Source organism: Mizuhopecten yessoensis, unplaced genomic scaffold (assembly GCF_002113885.1).
Source record: "Mizuhopecten yessoensis strain PY_sf001 unplaced genomic scaffold, ASM211388v2 scaffold10959, whole genome shotgun sequence".
NCBI classification, from domain to species: Eukaryota; Metazoa; Mollusca; class Bivalvia; order Pectinida; family Pectinidae; genus Mizuhopecten; species Mizuhopecten yessoensis.
Genome location: NW_018408807.1, coordinates 25,121 through 49,296, shown reverse-complemented (window position 1 = coordinate 49,296; position 24,176 = coordinate 25,121). Strand labels below are relative to the sequence as shown.

Sequence of the window (24,176 nt, the reverse complement as noted above, 5' to 3'; positions counted from 1 at the left end):
AATGTATCAGATTGAAATAATGTCTAAAAGAAAATTTCAAGCTGCCAATAGCAGCGAATAAATTTGAGCTAATTTTATTGTATTATTTTATGATAGAGATTCTACTGAAGAATTATACCTCTCTCCATGGGTCACTCGACTCAGATCTGGATCAGGATCCTTTACAAGTCATCCAGGTGCAGCTGGAGGACCGACACCTTGACACCAGTCCTGTGGTTAGTCCGACCCATCATCAACGACCCTCCGAAGTCTCTCCCAACTGCTACCTCGGCCTGGCAGCTGTCATGGCATCCCTTGGTGGTATCCTCTTTGGATACGACATTGGTAAGATCACACTTGATTTTAATGGCATTTAACCTTTTTGTTATTTATATATTGTACGTGATATATACTCTACCTGTGGTAAGGACATGGACCAAAATCCTTATAAGTGAGAAGGGATTAAATCGTCATCTAAATCTGATAAAATAGGGCTGGGGAGGGGTTGGCTATTGTATGCATTGCCTTATATGTTTGTTATAATATTGGAGGAAGAAAACAAACATTGTGCCATTCATTCAAAACAGAATGAAGGAAATTTAAAAAAAAAATGATTGTATACATAAGTTGATTAATCAGACATGAGTTGTAATTGAAAATAAGATATGAAGTGTTATTATGTCTCCCCTTCGAATTCTTCTTCTACTTCTTCGTCTTCTGGTTCTTCTAATCTGACTTTAACTTTAGGTATGCATATGCATCACCCACAGGAGGTGTGCAGTGCACTGGAATTAGGTCACTGTGACCTTCAGCTCAAGGTCATAGGTCAAATAAGTGCACATTTTCAGTAAATTCATGTCCGGCCCGTAAATTTCAAACCGTTAAAGATATCTTAATCAAACTTGAAGTATACCTGCATCACCCACAGAAGGTGTGCAGTGCACTGGAACTAGGTCTCATGCCCCACTATATACAATGTTATGGCCCTTTGTTTAATTTTAATACCGAAGTTTGTCCAGAGCATAAGTTCTATGTTATTTCACCTACATTGACCATACTTACCATATTTATGTATCTTGGGAAGGCGGAATTTCTCACACTAAAATAAGATTTTATGTCCCACTATATACAGAGTTATGGCCCTTTGTTTATTTTTAGCTCACCTGAGCTTTGCTCAAGTGACCTATTCCAATCACTTTCCGTCCGTTGTCGTCCGTCGTCCGTCGTGCGTAAACTTTTTACATTATCAACTTCTCAAGACCCAGGGGATGTAATTTTTTCAAACTGGGTCAGAATCATCCTTGGTAGATGAGGCTACCAAATTGTAAAATTGGGATTCCTACCCCAACCCTAGGGGCCAGGGCGGGGCCCAAAAGGGAAAATTAACCAATATTTCAAAAATCTTCTTCTCCAGACTCAGAGGTATTACAGTCATTTTCTCTGCATGGATGGAAAGATCATCAGGGGCTTTATTTAAATTGTAAATTTCAGGACCCCCGAGCTATCCGTTCTCCCTTGGGGAGGGGGTAAAGTTTACTATAGTTTATATAGGGAAACAACACTTTTGGGTATATTTTGACAATTTTCTGTTGGAAATTATTCTTACTTGGTGAGAATTATCCTTGAAGGAAGATGGTTTTAAATTGTAAAATTGGGATTCCTACCCCAACCCTAGGGGCCAGGGCGGGGCCCCAAAAGGGAAATTAACCAATTTTTCAAAAATCTTTTTACCCAGACTCAGAGTCCTATACTACAGTCATTTTCTCTGCATGGATGGAGAGATCATCAGGGGCTTTATTTAAATGGTAATTTTCAGGACCCCCGAGCTATCCATTTTCCCTTGGGGAGGGGGTAAAGTTTACTATAGTTTATATTGGGAAACAACACTTTTGGGTATATTTTGACAATTTTCTGTTGGAAATTATTTTTACTAGGTCAGAATCATCTTTGGTGGATGACGGTATCACATTGTAAACTTTGAATTCCTACCCCATCCCCAGGGGTTAGAGTGGGGACCCAAAGGGAACATTTACAAATATTTTAAAATTCTTATCCTTTGATGACATGACAAGTATTGTATTTCACTTAGTTTACATGCTGATTTCCACATCACATCGAAACAATAAAATAAAGCTACCAGTACCTATGATATAACTCAGGTGACCGCTAAGGCCCTTGGGCCTCTTGTTAATACCGAAGTTTGTCTACGGCATAACTTCTAAACCATTAAAGATATCTTAATCAAACTTCAAGTATACCTGCATCACTCACAGAAGGTGTGCGGTGCACTGGAATTAGGTCTCGTGCGACACTTCATACAGACTTATGGTCCTTTGTTTAATTTTACTACCGAAGTTTGTCCACTGCATAACTTTTCATGTTATTAGGGCCCCGCATCAAAGATGCGGGTGCGCTATACTAGTTCATCCGTCCGTCCGTCCGTCACAATCAAACAAGGTATCAACTGACCAAAGGTTAAGGTCACTGGGTCAAAGGTAAAGATCAAATTTTGTATCTTTTCCCGGATGAACATTTTGTTATGACATTATGAAGCAAAGTTGGTTGGAATTTAACAAAGAGTCAACTGACTTAAGGTCAAGGTCACTAGGTCAAAGGTTAAGGTCAAATTCAGTATCTTTTCACTGGGTGAAGCAAAGTTGGTCGGAATTAAACAAGGAGTCAGTTGACCAAAGGTCAATGTCACTGGGTCAAAGGTGAAGGTTAAATTTTGTATCTTTTCACTGGTGAACATTTCGTTTTGATACTTTGAAGCAATGTTGGTCAGAGTTAAACAAGGAGTCAATTGACCAAAGGTCAAGGTCACTTGGTCAAAGATCAAGGTCAAATTTTGTATCTTTTCACTGATGAACATTTTGTTATGACATTATGAAGCAAAGTTGGTTGGAATTTAACAAGGAGTCAACTGACTTAAGGTCAAGGTCACTGGGTCAATTTCAAGGTCAAATATTGTAGTTAAAGTTTATAGAAATAATAAGCCAATAGAGGAACCAGATTACAATCTGACGAAACTTGTTAAAACAATTTTACATGAATCAGAATAATTTAAAAGTGTAATGGTTTAGGATTTACACACCTTAATGTTGTTGTGACCTTTCTATTCTTCCAAATACGCATATTGGTTAATAAGGGGAGACATATGTTTTTGTTCATAAAAACAAATTTCTAGTTGATATAATAATTTACAAATATTCACTTCCTTTGATCCTGGAGCTTGGTTTGTATGGTCCTATATTTATATTGTTTTCCATTGGCTTGGTTGCAGGTATAATATCGGGGGCAGTCCTACAACTACAGGACCAGTTCTGTCTGTCCTGTTTCCAGAGGGAGCTAGTAATTAGCATCATGCTAGTAGGGGCCATGATAGGTTCCTTATTTGGAGGTAAGATTACAATTCTCAGGGCAGACACACGAGTAGGGGCCATGATAGGATCCTTATTTGGAGGTAAGATTTCAATTCTCAGGGCAGACACACTAGTAGGGGCCATGGTAGGATCCTTATTTTGAGGTAAGATTACAATTCTCAGGGCAGTAACACTAGTAGGGGCCATGATAGGATCCTTATTTTGAGGTAAGATTACAATTCTCAGGGCAGTCACACTATAGTAGGGGTCATGATAGGATCCTTATTTGGAGGTAAGATTACAATTCTCAGGACAGACACACTAGTAGGGGCCATGATAGGATCCTTATTTTGAGGTAAGATTACAATTCTCAGGGCAGTAACACTAGTAGGGGCCATGATAGGATCCTTATTTTGAGGTAAGATTACAATTCTCAGGGCAGTCACACTATAGTAGGGGCCATGATAGGATCCTTATTTTGAGGTAAGATTACAATTCTCAGGGCAGTAACACTAGTAGGGGCCATGATAGGATCCTTATTTGGAGGGAAGATTACAATTCTCAGGGCAGACACACTAGTAGGGACCATGATAGGATCCTTATTTGGAGGTAAGATTACAATTCTCAGGACAGACACCCTAGTAGGGGCCATGATAGGATCCTTATTTGGAGGGAAGATTACAATTCTCAGGACAGACACACTAGTAGGGGCCATGATAGGATCCTTATTTTGAGGTAAGATTACAATTCTCAGGGCAGTCACACTATAGTAGGGGTCATGATAGGATCCTTATTTGGAGGTAAGATTACTATTCTCAGGGCAGACACACTAGTAGGGGCCATGGTAGGATCCTTATTTTGAGGTAAGATTACAATTCTCAGGGCAGTAACACTAGTAGGGGCCATGATAGGATCCTTATTTTGAGGTAAGATTACAATTCTCAGGGCAGTAACACTAGTAGGGGCCATGATAGGATCCTTATTTGGAGGTATGATTACAATTCTCAGGGCAGACACACTAGTAGGGGCCATTATAGGATCCTTATTTGGAGGTAATATTACAATTCTCAGGGCAGACACACTAGTAGGGGCCATGATAGGATCCTTATTTGGGGGTAAGATTACAATTCTCAGGGCAGACACACGAGTAGGGGCCATGATAGGATCCTTATTTGGAGGTATGATTACAATTCTCAGGGCAGACACACTAGTAGGAGCCATGATAGGATCCTTATTTGGAGGTAAGATTATAATTCTGAGGGCAGACACACTAGTAGGGGCCATTATAGGATCCTTATTTGGAGGTAATATTACAATTCTCAGGGCAGACACACTAGTAGGGGCCATTATAGGATCCTTATTTGGAGGTAATATTACAATTCTCAGGGCAGACACACTAGTAGGGGCCATGATAGGATCCTTATTTGGAGGTCAGATTACAATTCTCAGGACAGTCACACTAGTAGGGGCCATCATAGGATCCTTATTTGGAGGTAAGATTACAATTCTCAGGACAGACACACTAGTAGGGGCCATGATAGGATCCTTATTTGGACGTTAGATTACAATTCTCAGGGCAGTCAAACTTTTGAATTATATCAAGTTTGAAGCAAAAGAATCGTATACAATTATTGCCTTTTGCAGAGGAAGTATAACTTAAATTTATCCAAATTTGATGTAGATCTTGTCACTAAACATTGACAATTTAAAACTAATATTGACATTGATTTAGAAATTGTGACACTGTGTTGATTGTGAAGTTGATTATATTTGAGGTAATTTTTAACCAATTTCACAACATAAGAATTGCTTAATTGCCAAACTTTTCACAATTTTCATGTGTGGCAAAATTTAAGTACATGTATATCTAAAAAGTACTTACAGTGACCTCTGTTTTACAAGATAATGGTGTAAATGGCTGCTGTCCCGTATAACAAATTAATTGAATATGCATGAGCAAAAGAAAGATACACAATTTTGTTGATATCAGAATTGAACTGAGGGCGTTAATGTTTTGGAGATTCAATCTGAAATAGGAACATTGGCAAGTGTGTAAAAGGGTCTGTTTTGTTGATGCTATGATCCTGTGACATGTATGTCTTGTCCAATCTAATATAAGTTTGTTGATATGATGATGCAAAATATGATATTTATTGGTTTTACTTTTTCTGTCAGTATGTATGCATGAGGTCCATTGGTAATCCACATTAGAGTCCTATTTGTTGTAAATGTGTTACCTGCTGGTATGTATATTTATTTATAATGATGTGAAGTAATTATCCCATGGTAAATCTTACCTGCAGGTTTTGTGATAGACAAGTATGGACGCAGACTGACCATCATTCTCAATGCTGTAGTGTTCCTGGTGGGGGCATTTATTCTGGCCCTCTCCACCAGTTATCCCCTTATAGTAAGTACTGCCACAGTGACGTTCCTATTGCCTAGTGTAATAGGTTTGTGATACCTATTACAACTGTGATGTTAGTGTACCAATGATCATGATGTGTCACAAAAAAGTGATGACATTCAGATTAGTGATTCACTCACTGTTTTCAGTCAAGAGTTGATTCTTCAACGTAAATTCATGAATGTTTTACTGTTTCAATTAACGTTTGTGGAACAAAGCCCATACGTCTGATTTTGAGAAAAGAGAGCAATTTATTTAAGAATTTTTGTACTTCACTTTGGAACTTTGTTTTATCCTTTGCAGTTATTTGGCCGCCTAGTCATTGGTATAGCCGTAGCGGTGTCCGCTACAGGAGAATGTGTGTACATATCAGAAATAGCCCCTGCTGTAAGTATCTACAGGAGAATGTGTGTACATATCAGAAATAGCCCCTGCTGTAAGTATCTACAGGAGAATGTGTGTACATATCAGAAATAGCCCCTGCTGTAAGTATCTACAGGAGAATGTGTGTACATATCAGAAATAGCCCCTGCTGTAAGTATCTACAGGAGAATGTGTGTACATATCAGAAATAGCCCCTGCTGTAAGTATCTACAGGAGAATGTGTGTACATATCAGAAATAGCCCCTGCTGTAAGTATCTACAGGAGAATGTGTGTACATATCAGAAATAGCCCCTGCTGTAAGTATCTACAGGAGAATGTGTGTACATATCAGAAATAGCCCCTGCTGTAAGTATCTACAGGAGAATGTGTGTACATATCAGAAATAGCCCCTGCTGTAAGTATCTACAGGAGAATGTGTGTACATATCAGAAATAGCCCCTGCTGTAAGTATCTACAGGAGAATGTGTGTACATATCAGAAATAGCCCCTGCTGTAAGTATCTACAGGAGAATGTGTGTACATATCAGAAATAGCCCCTGCTGTAAGTATCTACAGGAGAATGTGTGTACATATCAGAAATAGCCCCTGCTGTAAGTATCTACAGGAGAATGTGTGTACATATCAGAAATAGCCCCTGCTGTAAGTATCTACAGGAGAATGTGTGTACATATCAGAAATAGCCCCTGCTGTAAGTATCTACAGGAGAATGTGTGTACATATCAGAAATAGCCCCTGCTGTAAGTATCTACAGGAGAATGTGTGTACATATCAGAAATAGCCCCTGCTGTAAGTATCTACAGGAGAATGTGTGTACATATCAGAAATAGCCCCTGCTGTAAGTATCTACAGGAGAATGTGTGTACATATCAGATATAGCCCCTGCTGTAAGTATCTACAGGAGAATGTGTGTACATATCAGATATAGCCCCTGCTGTAAGTATCTACAGGAGAATGTGTGTACATATCAGATATAGCCCCTGCTGTAAGTATCTACAGGAGAATGTGTGTACATATCAGATATAGCCCCTGCTGTAAGTATCTACAGGAGAATGTGTGTACATATCAGATATAGCCCCTGCTGTAAGTATCTACAGGAGAATGTGTGTACATATCAGATATAGCCCCTGCTGTAAGTATCTACAGGAGAATGTGTGTACATATCAGATATAGCCCCTGCTGTAAGTATCTACAGGAGAATGTGTGTACATATCAGATATAGCCCCTGCTGTAAGTATCTACAGGAGAATGTGTGTACATATCAGATATAGCCCCTGCTGTAAGTATCTACAGGAGAATGTGTGTACATATCAGATATAGCCCCTGCTGTAAGTATCTACAGGAGAATGTGTGTACATATCAGATATAGCCCCTGCTGTAAGTATCTACAGGAGAATGTGTGTACATATCAGATATAGCCCCTGCTGTAAGTATCTACAGGAGAATGTGTGTACATATCAGATATAGCCCCTGCTGTAAGTATCTACAGGAGAATGTGTGTACATATCAGATATAGCCCCTGCTGTAAGTATCTACAGGAGAATGTGTGTACATATCAGATATAGCCCCTGCTGTAAGTATCTACAGGAGAATGTGTGTACATATCAGATATAGCCCCTGCTGTAAGTATCTACAGGAGAATGTGTGTACATATCAGAAATAGCCCCTGCTGTAAGTATCTACAGGAGAATGTGTGTACATATCAGATATAGCCCCTGCTGTAAGTATCAGGTCTCTGTTTGTCAAATCCAAAATCTCAACTTCATTTTTCAAGAACAGGGTGATAGTTGTTAACCAAATTTAAGCTATACAAAAATATGAGAGTTTTCACCTAGAATTAAGAAGTCAACTGGAAGGTTAATGACAAAGGATTCATGGCAGGGAAAAACATAAGTTTTGCTAATACATGATAAACATTGCTTATACATGATAAACATTGCTAATACATGATATACCTATATAGCATTTCTACTGCCCTGCATTTGATATGGCTTGGCTTATTACCAGGTATGGGGTTACTGTTTGATAAGTTTCTTACTCTCCACAAGTTAATCAAGGAAGACTCCATATAAAATCATTTAGTGTTTGGATGATTTCCCATGTTAACTTGATTTTATCAAACATGTTAGAATATGTATGTGAATTATATCAATAATGGCATATTAGAATAGGAGCATGACAGTCATTGACTGCTGAACATCAATTAAAGATTGTGCACAGTTTCTCAGACTTGACAGACAAGCTGAACTTGTTGTAAATATTTTCCTAAGAAAGCTTAGATTTGTCAAGCAATGAAATATAAGATGACACAATCCCATTTGTGTTTGCAGAAGAAGCGTGGAGTGCTAGTGTCCCTGAACGAGCTGGGCATTACTCTAGGACTTCTCCTGGCTTACCTTGTCAACTATTTCTTTATACAGGTTGACAATGGCTGGTATGTATAAAGTACTCTAGGACTTCTCCTGGCTTACCTTGTCAACTATTTCTTTATACAGGTTGACAATGGCTGGTATGTATAAAGGTCCATTACTGCCATGTGTACGTACATGCTGGTTTTACCCTGTGGAGAACCACCTTGTTACTCCCTTGACTAGAAGAATGTATCTTCTAGCTTTACCAACAGAGCGCTGGATTAAAGTAATCTGTAGTCCCAGATTCAATTCCTAATGAAGGGCACTTGGAATAATAACCTTGGTTACATATACATGTGGTTTTGTAACATTCCAGCACAGTTATACCCTGTTTAGGTGTATTATCACACAAAATTTCATTGTTTTTATTGAAATCAAAATATAAATGTACATACTATGACAAAATACAAGCACAGTTGAAACGATCAAGTCTTGTAAATAAAATTGTTTTTGTCAATTATATAATGACATTCACGTAAATTAAATTTATCTAGACAATCCTTTCCAAAAACATACTGATGTGAACTTACCTATATTGTTGCTAAAGAGGCACAGCTGTTGACAAAAAAGACAATAGATTCCATAGTAAGTAAAATGCAATGAAATACTCTGGACTGCTACATTTGAAGCAATTTTCATATCATACTGTGTTAAAAATCTATAGCCTAATGTTACCATATCATACTGTGTTAAAAATCTATAGCCTAATGTTACCATTTCCTATCAATCACCCTACATTCCTTAGGGTATCCAAGTGAGACCTACATTATTTATGCAAGACTATATCATGTCCTTGGGGTACCTATCTGTGTAGTCCGAATTTTTCTGACATTTTATCGACTTCTTTCATATCAGTCTGTCGTCGAATAACTTCAGAACTCCGGCTCTCTATAATATGCGGGAAATATGCGACCCGCGCCCGGAGTTCACTTCAAACTGATATTTTAGAAACAAATCATCACTTTCACACACATGTCGCACATGGATCGAAAGATCTATTCTTCATGCACAAGATGAACATACATAACATGCCTCAAACAACCAATACAATCACTAAAAACATATTTTTTCAAGTTTACTCTGTTTTACTCTAGTTTTTTGATAGCCCCGCCTTCTAATGCCACATGACTAAAAAATCTCGCCAGCCTACGTCATAACGTTTGGAAAAACTTTCGGTAATGCGAGATCTCGTCAAGTCATGTGACATTGCTCATGGACTAATTTCCATTAAAAACATGGGTTGGTATAGAAAACGTTGGAAAATACTTTTCGTAATGATCTTTGAAACATGTTATTGATACCACCTAGTGCATAAAGAATAGATCTTTCGATCCATGTGCGACATGTGTGTGAAAAGGACGATTTGTTTCTAAAATATCAGTTTGAAGTGCGCTCTGGGCGCAGGTCTCATATTTCCCGCATATTATAGAGGGCCGGAGTTCTGAAGTTAATCGACGACAGACCGATATGAAAAAAGTCGATAAAACGTCAGAATAATTCGGACTACTATCTGTGGACCCCGAATTGCTATTTTGGCTGATATTTGTTTATTTTCTGTAAGGCGGTACATGTTCGGACTGTCTGCGATCCCAGCAGTCATACAAGGTGTTGGAATGATGTTCCTTCCCAAGAGTCCGCGCTTTCTCATGTTGAAACGACAGGAAGCCAAGGTGAGTTGAAGGTCACACGGGGCAGATAACCAATTGAAACGCCATACAGTATTGATAAATGACTAGTTTAAATAGAATTAGTACGACATGTAAGAATTTAAGCATTGCAGTTTTATATATATTTGATTCCCTCTGTACATTTTGGGGCCAGAATAAATTTAATTAATATGTTTGATGTTGTTTAGTCCCAGGAGGTGTTGATGAAGCTGAGAGGCAAAGATGTAGAGAAAGAAATGAATGCTATGAAAATATCCATTGCTGGAGAAATGGTATGTAACAAATCAATTCATGATTCATAAAAAAATGTTTTTAATACCCTCCAAAATGGTTGTCAAATATAGATACATGTCTTTTAATGAAAAATGATTGTCAAATATACAAACATATCTTTTTATGCAGTAGTTTGATCCAGTCTGTTTACTTCCTAAGACAACCCATAACAGTGGATCCATTATATTTACCTCCCTGGACAGCCCGTGGCAATAGATTGATCTATTGTATTTACCTCCCTGGACAGCCCATGGCAATAGATTGATCTATTCCATTTACCTCCCTAGACAGCCGATGACAATAGATTGATCAGTTCTATTTACCTCCCTGGACAACTCATGGCAATAGATTGATCAATTCTATTTACCTCCCTGGACAGCTCATGACAATAGATTGATCAATTGTATTTACCTCCCTGGACAACCCATGGTAGTAGATTGATCAATTGTATTTACCTTCATAGACAGCCCATGACAATAGATTGATCAATTGTATTTACCTCCCTAGACAGCCCATGGCAGTAAATTGATCAATTGTATTTACCTCCCTAGACAGCCCATGACAATAGATTGATCCATTGTATTTACCTCCCTAGACAGCCCATGACAGTAGATTGATCTATTCTATTTACCTCCCTGGACAGCCCATGGCAATAGATTGATCAATTGTATTTTCCTCCCTGGACAACCCATGGCAGTAGATTGATCAATTGTATTTAACTTCCTGGACAGCCCATGGCAATAGATTGATCAATTGTATTTTCCTCCCTGGACAACCCATGGCAGTAGATTGATCAATTGTATTTACCTCCCTAGACAGCCCATGGTAGTAGATTGATCAATTGTATTTACCTCCATAGACAGCCCATGACAATAGATTGATCAATTGTATTGACCTCCCTAGACAGCCCATGGCAGTAAATTGATCAATTGTATTTACCTCCCTAGACAGCCCATGACAATAGATTGATCCGTTGTATTTACCTCCCTAGACCGCCCATGACAGTAGATTGATCTATTCTATTTACCTCCCTGGGCAGCCCATGGCAATAGATTGATCAATTCTATTTACCTCCCTGGACAGCCCATGGCAATAGATCGATCAATTCTATTTATCTCCCTAGACAGCCCATGGCAGCAGATTGATCAATTGTATTTAACTTCCTGGACAGCCCATGGCAATAGATTGATCAATTCTATTTATCTCCCTAGACAGCCCATGGCAGCAGATTGATCAATTGTATTTACCTCCCTGGACAACCCATGGCAGTAGATTGATCAATTGTATTTACCTCCCTAGACAGCCCATGACAGTAGATTGATCCATTGTATTTACCTCCCTAGACAGCCCACGACAGTAGATTGATCAATTGTATTTACCTCCCTAGACAGCCCATGGCAGTAGATTGATCAATTGTATTAACCTCCCTGGAAAACCCATGGCAGTAGATTGATCAATTGTATTTACCTCCCTGGACAACCCATGGCAGTAGATTGATCAATTGTATTTACCTCCCCAGACAACCCATGGCAGTAGATTGATCTATTGTATTTACCTCCCTAGGCAACCCATGGCAATAGATTGATCAATTGTATTAACCTCCCCAGACAGCCCATGGCAGTAGATTGATCTATTCTATTTACCTCCCTGTACAGCCCATGGCAGTAGATTGATCAATTGTATTTACCTCCCTGGACAGCCCATGGCAATAGATTGATCAATTGTATTTACCTCCCTGGACAACCCATGGCAGTAGATTGATCAATTGTATTAACCTCCCTGGACAACCCATGGCAGTAGATTGATCAATTGTATTTACCTCCCTGGACAGCTCATGACAATAGATTGATCTATTCTATTTACCTCCCTAGACAGCCCATGACAATAGATTGATCAATTCTATTTACCTCCCTAGACAGCCCATGACAGTAGATTGATCAATTGTATTTACCTCCCTAGACAGCCCATGGCAGATGATTGATCTATTGTATTTACCTCCCTAGACAGCCCATGGCAATATATTGATCTATTCTATTTACCTCCCTAGACAGCCCATGATAATAGATTGATCTATTCTATTTACCTCCCTAGACAGCCCATGACAGTAGATTGATCAATTGTATTTACCTCCCTAGACAGCCCATGGCAGTAGATTGATCAATTGTATTAACCTCCCTGGACAACCCATGGCAGTAGATTGATCTATTGTATTTACCTCCCTGGACAACCCATGGCAGTAGATTGATCAATTGTTTTAACCTCCCTGGACAACCCTTGGCAGTAGATTGATCAATTGTATTTACCTCCCTAGACAACCCATGGCAGTAGATTGATCCATTGTATTTACCTCCCTAGACAGCCTATGGCAGTAGATTGATCAATTGTATTTACCTCCACAGAACCAGACCTGCTGTAGTTTGTTCAGCAGTGTAGACAATATGAGAGGTCGGATGCTGATAGGGGCTGGGCTTGTCTTCTTCCAGCAGTTCACAGGCCAGCCCAATGTCCTCTATTATGCTCCGACTATTTTTGAGGCAATAGGGTTTGGGTCACATTCTGCTGCTACCCTAGCAACAGTAGGACTAGGAGCTGTTAAGGTAAGCAGTTCACAGATGTGGATGATATTTAAAAATAACTGCTGTAAACTTTAAGAATTAACTGAACCAGGAAAGCATGCAATATTTGAGAGTTGTTTATTACTGTTTAAAACATTTTACTTTGGAAATTATTAAAGTTTTGTTATTGATAAAAATTCCAAGTATTGCAAATGAAGAAGAAAATATATTATCAATTTAACTTCCTTATTGATGTTTACAGGTTGTGATGACCGTGATTGCCTTACTATGTGTGGATAAGTGGGGTAGAAGGAAGTTTCTCCTGACCGGTGCTATTCTGATGGGAGTTGCCATTCTGTGTCTGGGTTTAGTAACCCATCTCCAAAACCATACCCTTAGCAAAGAGACATGCTCAGAGACCGAGGTCTGTGTGCCTTCCTCTGGAAACCATATACATCAAGTTTTTCTGTACAATCAATCATACAGCATCACTGGGGTTAACCTGACTAACTCAGGCTTAGCTACTCAGTCTAACTCTACTGGTGACACACCTCTGGTACATGGGGACAAGGCAGGGAGAGTGGTGGCTTTTATATCCCTGATGACATTTGTAGCAGCTTATGCTATAGGATTTGGACCAGGTATAAATCGTTAATGATTGGCTAATACTATCACATCATTGGTATGTACAGGGGAGGGGGGTGTTGGAGTGAGGGATAGAATATATGTCCCCTCGGCCACTTTACATGGGAGCGTCTGTAAAATAACTTGTTTAGGCTTTGATTACTCTACGGCTAGAAGTCCAACATGTACAACCCGTAAACGTCATATGTAGATACATCTTTAGTGGTACGCAACTTCATTAAAAGTAGGTCAATATGATCTATACTTTCTGCTGCAATGAATTTGGTAAGACTGCCTTCAGCTCCATTGCTATCAATGCAGGAGTGAGGACCTAATTAGTCAAATGTATGTTATAGTAATATTTTCTAGTTTAAAAAAAACGTGCTAGGCTAACAAATGTTGCACTGTAACAGATTTAGAGAAATATCATCTTGATTCACGTTATATGTTAATATAGTCACTATCTGTAATCCCTTGACCTTGTAAAAGTGTGTTGACCTCTAACCTGATGATTTTATTTGCCACAGTGACATGGCTGGTTCTGAGTGAGATTTTCCCAGCCTCGGTGAAGGGGCGAGCTATTGGCATGACAACAGTGCTCAACTGGGGTACCAATCTGGTCGTCTCCTCAACATTTCTTAATGTTATCGGTGAGTACTCTGGTGAAAGGGAATGTTAAATTGAATTTACAAATAAATAGACATATCTCTGTTTGAATTGTCTATTTATCTTCCATAATACATGTATCAGTTTTGCATGCAATAAAACTGTGTTATCCTGGTAAAATTTATTTTGATGTTTGAATCTGCTTGGCTTCAGAAATTATTAGTTTTCATCTGCGCACCTTAAGACTAATTAAAAATGCAAGACTTTGAAAATTATGAGCCACTATCCTTAAACATGTCAAATAAAAAGATGTATACATGAAGTGTGAATGTTATGTACATACTGATTTTGTCCTTGAACTTCAGATGAGTTGGGAGTGTCCTTGACCTTTTTCATATTCAGTCTGATCTGTGCTTTTTCTACTGGATTCATATTTCTGTTTGTCCCGGAGACAAAAGGCCGATCCCTTGAACAGATATCTTCAGATCTTACAAAGAGGTAGGTACTAACAACAAATAACTGCTACTTAATTATGAGTTACATAATTCATGTAGTACATTTCTGATTTAATCAGTTTATAATTAAGACAGCTATGTGATTAGTTTTGATCGATGTGTAGAGCCATAGCCGTCTGTGTTGTCGGTTGAGTTGTAGTATCTGGACAAGCAAGTTTGGTTGTAATAACTATAATAACTGTAATAACCCAGCATAAAAGTTTGTCATCCAAATTTTGGAAAAGTTAAGGTGATGTAACATTTGTAAAATTTAATATTCATACTACTTCATAGTACAAACATTAGTGGGTACAATTAACATACAAATTCATAATATCTGCTGTAAAATCCTCTTTGTTTGTAAACAAGTACAGTTGAACCTTGTTATCTCGAAGTCAAAGGGATTGTAGAAAAACTTTGAGTTATCCGAGTATTCAAGTAGAGCGAGGTTTCCATGTTTGGTCAAATATGAGACTATCTGAGTTGTTGATTTTTCAGACAGTTAATGTCTATAAACAGTCAAAACTGACTTGCTGTCTGCGACCTTGAACTTCTCATGTGAAAATTAAAGTGAGCAAGTCTTTATACAAATTACTGTATTGAAGCATAACATGGACAAATATATTTTCTGTCATAAGTTTGATTGAAAATTATTATGAACTAACGTAAACTGTTCAATAAGAATGTTGTTTGGAAACATTGAATGGCGAATCACCCAGGCATATCGTCTAATATATACTCACATTTTGCTAAGGATCACCTATATTTTGAAAAAAAAAATCAAAATGTTAGAGAGGATATTATATTTTCCTTCCGTACTGTTTTGAACATCCTGTGAGGGTGTGTTAGTCAACCATAAAAGCGTGTGCATGCTTTTCCACGGTACACCCGTTCAAAAGTTAAGCTAGGCCAAGTAAGGCCTTGTTCGAATTGTTAAGGAAATTGATTTGATGAATATTCTTTGCGTGTTTTTGTTTTAATATGACACAAAGACGAACCAGACAACGGTTAAATGACAGTGAAATGAATCATCGAAATGCTGCAAGCTAGCATGTCTCAACCTCAGGTTGCAGCAGACCTTGGGGTGTCTCAAAGTGGGGTGTCAAGAATGTGGAATCGTTTCCAAACTTACAGAAACCCTTCCAGACGTCCGTTAGAGTATGGAGACAACCTGGGGAGAGGTTCCAGGCAGGTAACGCTGTGGAATATGACTGATATGGCGGAGGTTCAGTGATGGTGTGGGGAAGCATAAGCCTTCGTGGGAAAACTGACCTCCATGTCTTCCATAATGGTACCGTTACGGCCTGGATTTACTGCGATCAAATCCTTGGTGCTTATGTCAAACCCTACGCTGGCACTATCGGCCCTGACTTCATCCTTATGGACGATAATGCTAGGCCACATAGAGCAAAGGTGACTGAGCAGTATCTACAGCAAGAGACTATTCAACGAATGGATTGGCCAGCCCACTCGCCGGATCTAAATCCCATCGAGCATGTGTGGGATATGCTGCAGACAGCTCTCTCTGCCAGAAATGTTCTGCCAAGAACGCTCCAGGAGCTGGGAACAGTTTTGGTAGCTGAGTGGAACGCTATCCCACAAAACCAGATACGCGATCTCATTCGGGGCATGTGCAGACGTTGCGAAGCTGTAATTGATGCTCAAGGGCGTCACACTCGATACTAAAACAGTTTCTGATTATTTAGGATGAGTTTTGTTTAATTTAAGTTTTTTAGGGAATACCTCGTTGCTACCAGTTTTAAGGGTACCGGTAACCCTTTTCCTGCGACTCATTTTCCAACTAATTACGATTTTTGGAATTTTTGCATGCTGATGAATTAAAAGAACAATCAATTTTCCAAAAATAATCTCAGTATTAACCAAATAAAATATTTATTTTCACATTTGCCCAAAAATAAAAGTGATCCTTAGCAAAATGTGAGTAGTATATGTATTACCAGTAAAGATTGTAAGATTGATTGGTGAAAATTTAAAAACAAATCTTCCAGATATTAAAGCGATACTTTGATGAAGTATTTTTGCTGTTGGAATCAATATTTTACTTTCAGATATCCAGAGTTTTTTAAGTTTTCAGAGTTTGAATTATCTGAGTTGTAATTACTTCGGTAAAGAAGAGTTTTGGCCGGACCAAAGAAAGTTAAACGAGGTCTTAGAGTTATAAGAGTTTGAGATGACAAAGTTTGACTGTAGTTAATGATGATAGTTGATCATAACTTACTAACATATCTATCTACCAACAGCTGTGTAGTGGGGAAATGTCCCTGTTCCTGGTAAGATCTTTCTGTCTCCAATCACGGGTGGTGGTATTTGTTGACACAGAAGTTACGTTTTACTTGTGTTTCATTTAATTTACTGCACAGACAATACAATCTCTACACCTGTCAACAGATTGTTAGGTCACCTGCCATAAGGGCAAGTAAGCTTATGCCATGGTCCATATTCAAATATATTCATGTAACCCTGGTAAAATACTAGCCGCTTCCTACCGACTCCGGTAGGGAGAATTTCTCTTTAGCTTATTCGGTAGAGCGTTAGGTTAGTAAGCCAGAAGTCCTGGGTTCGACTCCTAGCGGAGGCAATGAAAAACAATGACCTCTGTTACATTGGAGCCCAGGTAGGGACTCGGGTAATATTGACAAATATACTCAGCAATACTTTCACAAGAATCGCTATGACCCCTGGAAAACTCGGGACGAGTTCTTTCCTGGAGGGGGAGGATGTCACCCTGGTAAAATACTAGCCGCTTCCTACCGACTCGGCTAGGCAGAATTTCTCTTTAGCCCATTCGGTAGAGCGTTAGATAAGTAAGCCAGAGGTCCCGGGTTTGCCTCCTAGCGGAGGCATTAAAAATGACCTCTGTTACATTCAAATGAATAATCTTTACCAACTGTCATGATCAAAGGCCACAAGGAAGTGGTCTGGTGTCGTGATATATATGGCAAAAAGCGTGTTGTTTTTTCAAATGGATGATCTTGATCCACTTTCAATTATCTTGACCCAAGTTCAAGGTCAAAGGTGTCAATTGTAATAAAATAATTACTCACTAAATGACCAAGGGCGGCCTAGGGTGGTGGTATTTAGCTAGTAGCATGCTGAAATGAAGGCCCATTGAGCCTCTTGCTTGAAGTTTATGTTTTATCCAGCAACCAGCACGGGTGTTTTTATAGCAGTAATCAGTGCTGCTGTTGTGGTTTATTCAGTAAAAAAAAAAAAAAAAAATCTGTAAAAATATAGGTGCATTTAAAATCTGTTTCATTTCCTTTTATTAAAGCACAAAAAAATACAGCAATAAACTGAGGAATGTATTCCAGTATACGTACTTTAAAATGTTGCAATATTATGCCTGAATTAATTGTAGAGGGAGATGCCAAATGTCTCCAGCATATTAAATTGTTATTTACATCCAATCATCAGATAAATAAGTATCTTATTCTTTAACACAATTGATAGTTTTGCAAAGTACAATTAATACAGTTTACCTCAGCTGTGATTTATTCATACATGGTCATATAATTATATTATGCATGTTTCATCGAGAAAAAATATGCTGGTAGTGGGGTATTTAATTCCTTTTTTTTTGCTTGGTGATTGGATGATATAATAATTGGGTCAAATATTGTAAAATATGATAAAACCTGTTTATTTTTATACATTTGTATAGTCACAATCAACTGTTATTAGAAGGTCTTCATTCGCTGACATTCTTTAAGAGCTTCATACTTTTCTGAAAGATATTTAATTATTCTTTACTTCAAATTTCAGAAAGGCCAGTGAAATCAGAGTGAATGTGAACAGTTAATTACTTTTACAGAGTGAGACCTGGTACATGTGATATCATTTTAGTGTCAAGTGGTGGAAACCAAAATCGAACCCACGTTATTAATGATCCTGTGAAAGTAAAACATGTATTATGGAAAAAACATTCAAAGTACGTTGTAATATAGAACAAGGTTTTATTTTATTTTCAGAACACCGATGGCAATGGTCAATGTACGACTGGGAACTCTTTGGTGCTGTAAGTCGCTAACAACGGAAATCAAACTGTCGTCAGGGTACAGACCTGTTCCAAACGTACGCATGTCCTCACTGACTGTAAGCTGAAGGTCATCGAAGACAAAGGAAGGTTATTATTGCAGTAGAGACGAGGTCATCAAAGACAAATGAAATTGACCAAGTTGAACTCTCTTAGAACATGTTCTAGTCATGAAGATTATCAAAAGAATTAGATGGAGGTTTCAGACTGTAGTGAATGGGGTCAGGACTTTAGACTGTAGTGAATGGGGTAGGACTTCAGACTGTAGTGAATGGGGTAGGACTTCAGAAAGTAGTGAATGGGTTAGGACTTCAGACTGTAGTGAATTGGGTAGGACTTCAGACTGTAGTGAATGGGGTAGGACTTCAGAATGTAGTGAATGGGGTAGGAATTTGTGCAATGTTTATTAATAGTTATAAGAAATTGTCTAGATTATTAGCTGTAGTTTCTAGCCCCAGTTTAAAGATATATTTTAGCTTCAATTTTTTCTTAACTTGTGCAGATTTTTCCATACGAAATATTTACTGTGTTACTATGGTCTTTCGTCAAGTAAATTGGTTAATAAATCTACGTGTTACACCAATTATTTTACTGTGATGGGGTTTCACATATTTCGAACCTCACAAAATGTTTTCAAATCAAATTTAATGTGATTTTGTTTTTGCCCTGATAATCTATGTTTTTGAATCTCATTCGTAAGCATTTTATTTTTCTATTTTATATACATCAATTCATGTATTGATTTTTTTCACAATTAAGCATCTTAATTTGATTAAGTGTTTGATGGAATGTACATTGTAAGTGTGTCATGCTGCTTCTGTATTTTATAGTATGTACATGCAATTATATATATTTTCTTACCCAAGTCCAACTGATGGCTCTAATGAGTAAAGAGTCTCTGTTTCAATCCACAGTAATCAGAATCTCAAACTCAATCCACAGTAATCAGAATCTCACATTCAATCCACAGTAATCAGAATCTCACACTCAATCCACAGTAATCAGAATCTCACACAATCCACAGTAGTCAGAATCTCACACTCAATCCACAGTAATCAGAATCTCACACTCAATCCACAGTAGTCAGAATCTCACATTCAATCCACAGTAATCAGAATCTTACACTCAATCCACAGTAATGAGAATAGCACACTCAATCCACAGTAATCAAAATAGCACACTCAATCCACAGTAATCAGAATCTCACACTCAATCCACAGTAGTCAGAATCTCACAGTGTGAATCCATTTTATTGCTTCAAGTAATCCGGATTTCTAACTCAAATCCATATGATCTCCCCCAAGTTATCAGGATTTCTAACTCAAATCCATATGATCTCTCCCAAGTAATCAGGATTTCTAACTCAAATCCATATGATCTCCCCCAAGTAATCAGGATTTCTAACTCAAATCTATATGTTCACCTCCAGTAATTACACTGTATGTAACAGCCAAGGGATATGAGGGGAAATACTGCCATACGGCAAGCTAGTTTTTCCAGCAATAAAATATCCCTGGGAGGCACTCGCTAGTTCAGCAACATTGAGCATGGTTAGTGGGTGTGGATGGGTGCTCGCCTGCACTTTACATTTGGTGTCAGTAGTGGCTAGTTCCCGTTAGTTAGGGAATGGGTACACAGGGAGGCCCTACTGGATTACCAAGACCCAGTTTGTGGATGAGACTTCTCAGAGTGTAACAGCCAAGAACTAATAGGGGAAAATACTGCCTCACTGGCAAGATAGATGGGTGCCCTCTTGCATGTTACAATTACAATCTTTTGCTCACCCCATATCATTAAAATCTCTTAAACACTCAAAAATCATCCCAAAACTAATAAAATCCCTACCTCAAATCCATTTGATTACCCCAACTAATCTGTCTCTTATTCTAATTTTTTGATCACCCCAAACTTATCATAATCTCTTGAACAAGTGCAAGAAAAAATGTCTGTAATATAATGCCACACATTTCATTTGCAGGTTCTCTTAAAGCTTATAATTACTGCCAACATCTTTTTTATGATTGATCAAGCTATTATGAGACCAAAATTTTACCAATTGTTGAAAGATTTGAAACACAGCCAGTCTGGAAAATCATAGACTCTGCATTGTTAGTAACCCATTAATCATAGACTCTGCATTGTTAGTAACCCATTAATCATAGACTCTGCATTGTTAGTAACCCATTAATCATAGACTCTGCATTGTTAGTAACCCATTAATCATAGACTCTGCATTGTTAGTAACCCATTAATCATAGACTCTGCATTGTTAGTAACCCATTAATCATAGACTCTGCATTGTTAGTAACCCATTAATCATAGACTCTGCATTGTTAGTAACCCATTAATCATAGACTCTGCATTGTTAGTAACCCATTAATCATAGACTCTGCATTGTTAGTAACCCATTAATCATAGACTCTGCATTGTTAGTAACCCATTAATCATAGACTCTGCATTGTTAGTAACCCATGGTAGTCTAGTTTCATACCTTCACTTTCACCAACACTGTACAATCAAAATTGGGTTACTGATGTTGTGAAATTTTGATAATCTGGACCCGCTTATTTCTGGAGGAGTTATATTTATTATTTAGTGCAATCCCTACTTTCCTTGGTTTTTGGAGCGTTTTTGTCCCGGAGTTTGAAGTGTTCCGACGAGAGACACTCCACTGTATACAAGGACATTGCTAAGCTGTATTAATTACAGCAGCATGGACTCAATGACTCCTTCATTGTGTACTCAATGACCCCTTTATTATGTACTCAATGACTCCTTTATTATGTACTCAAAAACTCCTTCATTGTGTACTCAATGACCCCTTCATTGTGTACTCAATGACCCCTTCATTATGTACTCAATGACTCCTTTATTATGTACTCAATGTCTCCTTTATTATGTACTCAATGTCTCTTTTATTATGTACTCAATGACCCCTATATTGTGTACTCAATGACCCATTCATTATGTACTCAATGACTCCTTTATTATGTACTCAAAAACTCCTTCATTGTGTACTCAATGACTCCTTCATTGTGTACTCAATGACTCCTTTATTATGTACTCAAAAACTCCTTCATTGTGTACTCAATGACCCCTTCATTGTGTACTCAATGTCTCCTTTATTATGTACTCAATGTCTCCTTTATTATGTACTCAATGACCCCTTTATTGTGTACTCAATGGCTCCTTTATTATGTACTCAATGTCTCCTTTATTATGTACTCGATGACCCCTATATTGTGTACTCAATGACTCCTTCATTGTGTACTCAATGACCCATTCATTATGTACTCAATGACTCCTTTATTATGTACTCAATGTCTCCTTTATTATGTACTAAATGACCCCTATATTGTGTACTCAATGACCCCTTCATTATGTACTCAATGACTCCTTTATTATGTACTCAATGTCTCCTTTATTACGTACTCAATGACCCCTATATTGTGTACTCAATGACTCCTTCATTGTGTACTCAATGACTCCTTTATTATGTACTCAATGACCCCTTTATTATGTACTCAATGTCTCCTTTATTATGTACTCAATGACCCCTATATTGTGTACTCAATGACTCCTTTATTGTGTACTCAATGGCTCCTTTATTATGTACTCAATGTCTCCTTTATTATGTACTCAATGACCCTTATATTGTTTACTCAGTGACCCCTATATTTTGTACTCAGTGACCCCTATATTGTGTACTCAATGACTCCTTTATTATGTACTCAATGAATCCTTTATTGTGTACTCAATGACCCCTATATTGTGTACTCAGTGACTCCTTTATTGTGTACTCAATGTCTCCTTTATTATGTACTCAATGACCCCTATATTGTTTACTCAGTGACCCCTATATTGTGTACTCAGTGACCCCTATATTGTGTACTCAATGTCTCCTTTATTATGTACTCAATGACCCCTATATTGTGTCCTCAATGTCTCCTTTATTATGTACTCAATGACTCTTTCATTGTGTACTCAATGACTCCTTCATTGTGTACTCAATGACTCTTTCATTGTGTACTCAATGACTCCTTTATTTTCTGTATCAGTTAATGATTTATAACATATTATGATAATATCATATATACTCATCTAACTCACTACTCTTTGTGATCTTGTACATGATCTTGTTTAGGTTTGTGTGACGTTATGATGTTACTTGCTCACTATACTTTATTCCTGACAGCAGACTCAAATGTCAGATTACTGCAAGGTTGCTCTACAATGTTTTCTCCAGGTCTTTCATCTGCTTTTATACTGCCACTGATCTTCCCCGTTTCCCTTTGTGTTTGCTGATTGCTATGAAGGGCTATCATCACCCGAATATTAGGCGATATTCTGCATATGAAAGGAGTGGATGCACCCGTGTACAAAGATTTGACATTGCAGACATATTAGACTTCTGACTGTCTTCTGTCGCTTGGTTTAAAGTTTGGTACCAAATGTTCCAAGAGTTAAAAATGACATGGCCAGATCTAGAATACAAACCTGAGGCCTTCTAACTCGAGCCCAGGGAAATAATCTTCCTTTTGAGCTGTCACCAGTGGTATACCCAGTGGAGTTTCATTCCACGTTTCACTCTGCTTTCTGTGGTCTTCCTTCTGTGGTCTTCCTTCTGTTTTCCTGTGTAATTAGTTATTGGTAATGACATGTGATTTAATTAATTATCTTCCTCACTCAATTTTATTATCAATGTTGTGAATTTGAGGTGTATGGCTGTTTTCCATCATTCTGAATGGTATTGGTTTACCTGTAGTACATGACACTAATTTTTATTTATCATTTAAAGAGATTATTTCATACAACTGTACATTATAAGATTGCATGAACAACAGAACAGCCAGATCAGCAGGAGGGGGAAGATCATATCTAGTTGTGAAAATTGAGGAGGGGAATGCTTTTTTTCTCTTACCCTGTCAGTCTATTTATACCTATAGGAATCAGTGTTGGAGACAGGACAGTAAGAGAAAACAGAATCTTTACATTTCATGTGCCATAGGAAACAAAAATGTATTTTTTAAGAAGAGGAAGTATTAACCAGTTGATATGTTGGTCAAAATAAGGTCAGGAGACAACCAGACTATTTGTGAAAAAAAAAGGCATACTGGAAGGTGTTTAATAACAGCCAAAATTTGATCCGGAGACAACCAGACTCATTGCCAAAAGTTTGGACATCAATTATCTTGAAAACTTTATTTTTTGATAATTGAATTATTTTATAAAGAAAAGCTCTCATAGCTGAAGTTGTGTAATGTTATGAAGAAATGATCCAACTTTTCAGAAGATTGTCATTTTTGACGCTGTATCATTTATCAAATACTTGTCAAAAATGTTCTGTCTTGATTGCAGTTAC

General features: G+C 37.9%; 1 protein-coding gene across 2 annotated transcripts in view; it reads left to right on the top strand.

Annotated features, from left to right (window-relative positions):
* Positions 1-22,430, top strand: part of LOC110464091 (solute carrier family 2, facilitated glucose transporter member 12-like) — a 32,350-nt gene extending 9,920 nt beyond the window's left edge. Inside the window, exons 3-15 of one of the 2 annotated variants that reach the window (XM_021519130.1) lie at positions 97-324; positions 3,263-3,379; positions 5,645-5,751; positions 6,052-6,135; positions 8,461-8,564; positions 10,103-10,211; positions 10,397-10,480; positions 12,881-13,078; positions 13,299-13,677; positions 14,188-14,310; positions 14,632-14,764; positions 17,022-17,051; positions 18,750-18,834. In XM_021519130.1, coding sequence (XP_021374805.1) covers positions 97-324; positions 3,263-3,379; positions 5,645-5,751; positions 6,052-6,135; positions 8,461-8,564; positions 10,103-10,211; positions 10,397-10,480; positions 12,881-13,078; positions 13,299-13,677; positions 14,188-14,310; positions 14,632-14,764; positions 17,022-17,051; position 18,750 — 1,697 coding nt within the window. In that variant the 3' untranslated portion in view covers positions 18,751-18,834. Of the gene's footprint in view, positions 1-96; positions 325-3,262; positions 3,380-5,644; positions 5,752-6,051; positions 6,136-8,460; positions 8,565-10,102; positions 10,212-10,396; positions 10,481-12,880; positions 13,079-13,298; positions 13,678-14,187; positions 14,311-14,631; positions 14,765-17,021; positions 17,052-18,749 lie in introns of both variants that reach the window. The other variant, XM_021519128.1, reaches the window with a different exon arrangement.
* Positions 22,431-24,176: the final 1,746 nt, after the last annotated feature.